Below are 6,236 nucleotides of genomic sequence, written 5' to 3' on the forward strand. Positions count from 1 at the left end.
AGCGAACTGAGCTGAGCTGTTGTGTCCATGAAGTTCAGGGCTAGGTTCGTCTTTGGGTCTCCAGTTTGCGACCCTCGCACCAAAGTCTTGTTTTCATCTTGTTCTCACAAGGACCAAGAAGTGTGTTTCAGTCAGGTCCTCGCTGTGTTCCCAGCAGATGATGGTGTTTTACATAATGTCAACATTTATGGCTCATGTTTTCTCTGGGGATTGTATGTGTCGTCCATAGAAGAGCCCTTTGGAAGGGAGGCGGCGCATGTGGCATCCTTCAGACCCGGGTTTGAAGCCCAGGCTTGCTGCTAGTCGAGTCTCCAAGACTCAGCGTCCTCTTCTCTGCGGGACCCAGGTGTTATTTCTCTCTCTGGTTGTGAATAATAATGAGATGGTGCCTGTAAGGGAGCAGGGAGCAGGGATGCGTGTTAACACCAGAAGCACTCACTGAATGGCCCGTGGGTTATTTCAGGGTTTTGCTGGCTCTCTCTTGCCCTGGTGTCCCGGGTGTCCCCCCTCCTTCTCTGTGCTCTGCTCCGTATGTCTTGGCCGCCCTCCCTCTTCCTCACGACCTGGCGTTGCGTCAGCTTCCGTGCCTCGTCTCGTCCACGGCGTTTGGTTTGTTTATTTGACCTGCTGTGGGTTATGCCTTTCATTGAGGATGTTGGCCCGTTCACGGCAGGGACTGCCCGTCGGTTATTCCAGCCTCCTCTTTCATGTTCGCTCATAATGATGCTATCCTGTTACTGATGGGTCACAACGGCCTCCTTCAGCCTGTCCCGTCTCCTCCGGAGCCTCCGTGTTGGTGCAGGACCGCCTTCCCCTCCCACAGCTGCTTCTGTCCGCTTCTCTCGGTCCGCGCCCCGGCCCGTGCTGTACTGCAGCGTCCGCCACGCCTCGCCTCCTCCTAACAGTCCTGCCAGCGGGCAGCTTTTCTTTATTTCTTCATGTTCTCTTAGGTTGGTCTTGTTATGTGTGTCCCCCTTAGTACCCCTCAGTGTCTGGTACCTTTCCCCCTCAGTCTTCACAAAGTCCGTGTTTTCTTGACGAATAAAGAGCACGGAGCAGATCCTGACCAACAGTTTACTTCCCTCCTCTGCCAGAACTTTGCCAGGAGTCGATGTGATCTCTTCTCTTCATGTCACTTAGTCTATGTACTGTCCCCACCACACACACAGGATTGTTTGCCTTTCCTGTGAATGACTAAAGTCTTATCCAGTGCCAGGATTTATTCCGCAAAACAGGTGAGTGGGTCCCTCCCTTTAGACCTAACTGTGCACTTGAGTTGCACCCAAACCCTTCCGGCTGGAGGGCTCGTGGCTGGTGCAGCAGCCTGACAGCCGGAGCAGAACGGGCGGGAGCCGACTGGACCTCGGCGACCCAGAGGAAGCCCCCTACACTTTCTCCTGTGCGTCTCAAGGCCTCCAGCCAGGTGGGAGCTGTTGCCCTGCCAGTGCTGCCAGTGGCCCGCCAGGGGGAGAGCTGTCACTTGTGCACAAGGCCTTGCCGCCACCAGCGTCTGACCGAGGTGGCCGCTGGGCCCTGCCATGCGTCAGAGGCCCGCTCCAGAGCAGCCAGAGCTCTGAGCAGCCTGCTCTGCTCATCTGTGTTTCTCAGTCAGAGGAAGGGTGAGGGCTGGGGTCCCTGAGCTCAGCTCCAGGGAGGAGGGCCAGGCTTTTGTTGGAGGCCTCTCTACCTCGGTCCTCTGGAATGGTTCCTCTCCGTTTGGACGCTTCACTTGAGATGAGGTTTGGGTGCAGGTTCCGCAGTTTCTCTTCTCTTCTCTCTGTCCAGCAGATCCTGGCCCTCGGCCCTCCTCACGCTCAGGGTTCTAAGCACGTGTATCTTTATATGTCCATTAAATATCAGGGCCCGTTGTTTCATTTGCAGGTAGAATTCTTTAGAAACAAAACTTGGTGACATCTTCAACCTAAGAACTTGGTCCTACAAGTTATCGTTTTTAAACTTTATTTTGATGTATTTTCTTGTTTTATAAAGAGTCGCTGTTTGTGCTCTTGCTTGTCTTGGATGTCCTCCTGTGCACTTGACAGATGACAGATGACTTGGTGAGATCTTGGTGCTGCTGAGGGCAGAAGTTGATTTGGGAAGCTCGGTGCTTTGTTGTTAAGGTGAAGCCCACCTGTGCCAGGACCCCAGCATCGTCAGCAGCAGCCATGGTTGTAACAGTAGTGACGGTGGATTGGTGGGGCAGCTTAAATCTGTCACCACAATGGGAGAAACATCTCGAAATGTATTACCCTCTGATACGTAAAATAGCATTATCAAGTTTTTTATTGCAGGACTGACTATTAGCTTTCCTCTCCTCCTCCTCTTTTTTTTTTTATGATTGGCACCTGAGCTAACAACTGTTGCCAATCTTCTTTCTTTTCTCTTCTTTTTTTTGCTGCTGCTTCTCCCCAAACCCCCCAGTACATAGTTGCAGATTCTGGTTGTGGGTCCCTCTGGTTGTGCTGTGTGGGATGCCGCCTCTGCATGGCCTGATGAGCGGTGCCATGTCTGCGCCCAGGATCCGAACCGGCAAACCCCCAGGCCGCCAAAGCAGAGCACATGAACTCAACCACTCAGCCATGGGGCTGACCCCTCTACTCCTCCTTTTAAAAGAAATAAAACAGAATATAGGTTGTGAGCAATCCAGATATTTGAGGGTTAAATTAAACATGTTGAACATCCATTTTATAAAGCAGTGTGAAATGTGCAAATGAAATACGTGTGATCAGAGCTCTATTTTTCAGCAACCTGCTGAGGAAGCTGAAAGCTGGGCGATTGCTCAGATTGGGGGTTCTGGGGGAGGCTGTGTTGTTGGATGTTATCTTTCCGTGTATGTCTCAGAATAATCAAAAAGCGCCTTGTAGCAAACTTCTGGTTTTGTAGTTTAATTGCAAAAGTTAATGAATAAGTGCTCTACTAACTTACTTATGAATTCTAGGAATTTTGGAAAGCAAGAGGCTGGACCTTGTTAAAGAGAAGACTATTAATCAAACCATTGGAAAAGTCGTTTATTTTGCTGCCGATTTGCCGATCTGGTGGCAGCTCCCACAGTACGTGCTGATTGGTGTCAGCGAGATCTTCGCAAGCATAGCAGGTACGGTTAAGTCACAGTTGTCTGGGTCCAGGCTGGTCGTGGGATGATAAAAGCCGTGCTGTTTTCTCGTTAGAATATGTTGAGACAAAAACAGCACAGTGCGTTTTTCTGTTTTCGTGGACACTTGTGGTTCAGAATATGGAGTGGGAAGTGAGCAATGAGACCACATCTGAGGTTCTCCTTTCTTGGTATAAAAGCAGGATTCCCCAAACGTTCCTGTGAAATCCGCCTGCTGCGGCAGAGGCGCCACAGGAGTGAGGAAGGGAGGAAGAACCCCTGGGCGGCGTCCTCTGGGTCCGTTGCTTCCCAGCAGACCCTGCAGCTACGCTGTCGGCCGAGCCCGAGGATGCAACTCGCAGCCCGGCTCTCAGTGTTTCAGTTCAGTTGTGTAAGGACGCAAAGACGTGTTCCCACAGGCCTCTCCTTCCCTGTTAGCGGGAGTCTGTGGTATTTCAGACAAGCGTATTCTGTGCAGACCTGTTTCTGGCTGCTGGGGGCGAGAGAAGGAGAAAATTAGTGAGGACCGAGCCTGTGGAGCGGGTGGGTGCTAGCGGGCGATGATTTTCACCTCTCCTCTCATCTCTCAATTCAGGCGGAATTGGCTAATGAGTTTGCGAAGGGAATACATCAAAAAGATGGTCCTCCACTTAGAACACTGCAAATCTCCAGGTCTAGTTATTACACAAATGTGAATTTATAGATGTGCTTGTTGAGATTGTTGTAGAATATATTGCCTTTGCGATAGAATTCTTAAGTAAATTCCTCATTCTAGTGTTTGTACTTTGTTTCCAAACTCCCATTAGTTGAGAATATAGGAAAATTTTGCTTCTTTAATCCCTTTTTCTCTAATGAACAAGAAATTCTAAGAGCTGACAAATCAGATGTTCCCTTTAGGTGTGAGAGCCGGGAGTTGACTTTGTGCCTCACTGAGATGTTGTAGGAGTCGTCACGGTGAACGGGAGAGTAGGCAGCTAGCTCAGAGCCGTTGGTGTCTCGAGCTTGTGTAAGTCCTGACTTCAGAACAGGAAGGGAGCCGCCGCAGCTGGACCTGTGCTGCGTCTTCCATGTTTGGGCGGGAGCGTCGTGCGCCCAGTCGGAGGGCTCCTCACAAACACCACGTCCCCTTCCTCTCCGTAGGTCTGGAGTTTGCCTATTCCGCTGCCCCCAAGTCCATGCAGAGCGCCATAATGGGCTTGTTCTTCTTCTTCTCTGGCGTCGGCTCGTTCGTGGGCTCCGGGCTGTTGGCGCTGGTGTCCCTCAAAGCCATCGGATGGATGAGCAGCCACACCGACTTCGGTAAGAGCAGCGGCCTGTCTTTTCAAGAATGACCAGTCCTAAAAACCACGGGTCTCAGGCTGCGGTGGGGTGTGTGTGAGTGGAGACAGGCCGTCCCAGGAGCTGCTGCCCCTGTTCCCTGAGCTCCGTCAGGCACTCCCACTGTCTCGCTTACGTCATGAACTTTCTCGAGAGACGGGTCAACCCCTGTCTCCCAGTGGCCCCGCCCGCCGGCCACTGCCCTGTTGCTGTTTACTTGGATGTCTTTGATGAGCAGACTGCTTCCCCACCTTAGTGTCCAGCACCATTTTTATGAGGCAAATGAAATCTCTATCACAGATCTCCCTTTATTTCCCCTAGGTTTTTTTTTCTTTGCCTAACAGTACCTTTTAATTTTCTGCTATTAAAAATTGCCAGGTAATAAATGGGCTTTTTTTAGTAAACAAGCATTACTCATGATCAGTCATAATGGGATTTTACCTCTAATACCAGTAGGTGGCATCTTGGGTCGTTGAACAAATTCAGTCACCAAAGTTGAGCATTTTACCATTTCCAGATTTATGATAACTTTTAAACAGACCCAGGAGATGGAGGTTTCTTCCTTTCCTTTTATGTTTTGCTTATGAAAACAACCTACTCCTTTCTCTTGGATACCCGTGTAGCATTTGCTCGGGTCCAGTGGTACTGAGCCACCTTTAGGTTGTAAATCCCCTTGAAAATCTAATGAAAGCTTAGGGACTTTTCTCCAGAAATTGCAGAATTCCAGAAGCCCTTCCATGACTGAGTTAAACTTCCTGTCCTACGGGGTGAGTAGGCCTGTGGGGTCCTAATGTAACTTCCAGAAAGCCAGGCCCCGGCCGCTGCCCCACGGCGCTGTCGGGATCTGCTCCGGCTGTGTGCGTGGCAGCTCAGGCCTGGTGGTCCTGGGGAAGCAGGCAGGTCTGGGGCTGTGGCTTTCGTTCCCGGAGCCTTGGAGGATGAACAGCCTGCGGGTAAGGTCCAGATACACAGTGGGCTCTGAGAATTCTCACGGCTTCTTGATGTCGCAGAACCTATTTCTGTACATGGGACAGACCTCCTCCAAAGAGGGACTTGTTAAGAGACCAGAGCCCTGCCGTTCTTCAGGCTTGGATTCTGTTTTGCTGTTTGTTTAGATGTATCATAAAGAACGGATTGGTTTTGTCATTCTTGTTACTTTCCAGCGATTTAACCCCTCGTTGCTAATTTAATATCTCACAGTTTACCTGTCACTCCTCATTTACTCCTGACAGGTTATTTTTAAACTTTGCCTTCTGAGGTTCATCTCCAATGTTTATGCATCCAGCTCCATGTACAGGGGTTGGACCTGCTTCTGCTTGTTGATGTTATTTTCATGAAGGGGAAACATTTCGTAGTGTGTTCTCAAACAGCCCCCACACTGCGTCCCGCAGCACACGGTGGGTGGTCTCTCCTTGTTCTTACCCCAAGGAGAGTACGCCATTGCTGCCCGGCAGCCCCGTGCCCTGGACGGCAGGAAAGGACCATGGTGTGGGAGGTCAGCTGCATCATTTGCGGGTAGCTGGCTGTCAGAGGTGGCTGATTCGGGGAGAGAGTGGGACCAGGTAACCCCTGCCCACCAAAGAGAAATTCTTCTCTCAAAGGAGCGGCAGACGTAGTTCCAGGTTTCACGGCCTCTCTGCCCCCAGCACCTTCCTTCTCGCATGCGTGTCCAGGTAGGTGGTGGAGCTGGTTTAGCATCTCATAATTGACGCCTGAAGCAGCTTTCTGTCTATTTAATGGGTTCGAGGTGTGAAGGCTGAGTCCCCCAGAGCCTCCTGTCAGTGTCCTCCTCTGCCTGTCCTCTCCCAGAGCCTCCTGTCGGTGTCCT

The 6,236-nt window shown here is 50.9% G+C and overlaps 1 protein-coding gene across 2 annotated transcripts in view; it reads left to right on the top strand.

Annotated features, from left to right (window-relative positions):
• Positions 1 to 6,236, top strand: part of SLC15A4 (solute carrier family 15 member 4) — a 28,355-nt gene that overhangs the window by 18,106 nt on the left and 4,013 nt on the right. The window contains exons 6-8 of one of the 2 annotated variants that reach the window (XM_046641255.1): positions 2,939 to 3,094; positions 4,232 to 4,390; positions 6,010 to 6,081. In XM_046641255.1, coding sequence (XP_046497211.1) covers positions 2,939 to 3,094; positions 4,232 to 4,390; positions 6,010 to 6,081 — 387 coding nt within the window. The remainder of the gene's footprint in view (positions 1 to 2,938; positions 3,095 to 4,231; positions 4,391 to 6,009; positions 6,082 to 6,236) is intronic. The other variant, XM_046641256.1, reaches the window with a different exon arrangement.

This window comes from Equus quagga, chromosome 15 (assembly GCF_021613505.1).
Source record: "Equus quagga isolate Etosha38 chromosome 15, UCLA_HA_Equagga_1.0, whole genome shotgun sequence".
In the NCBI taxonomy this organism is placed as follows: domain Eukaryota; kingdom Metazoa; phylum Chordata; class Mammalia; order Perissodactyla; family Equidae; genus Equus; species Equus quagga.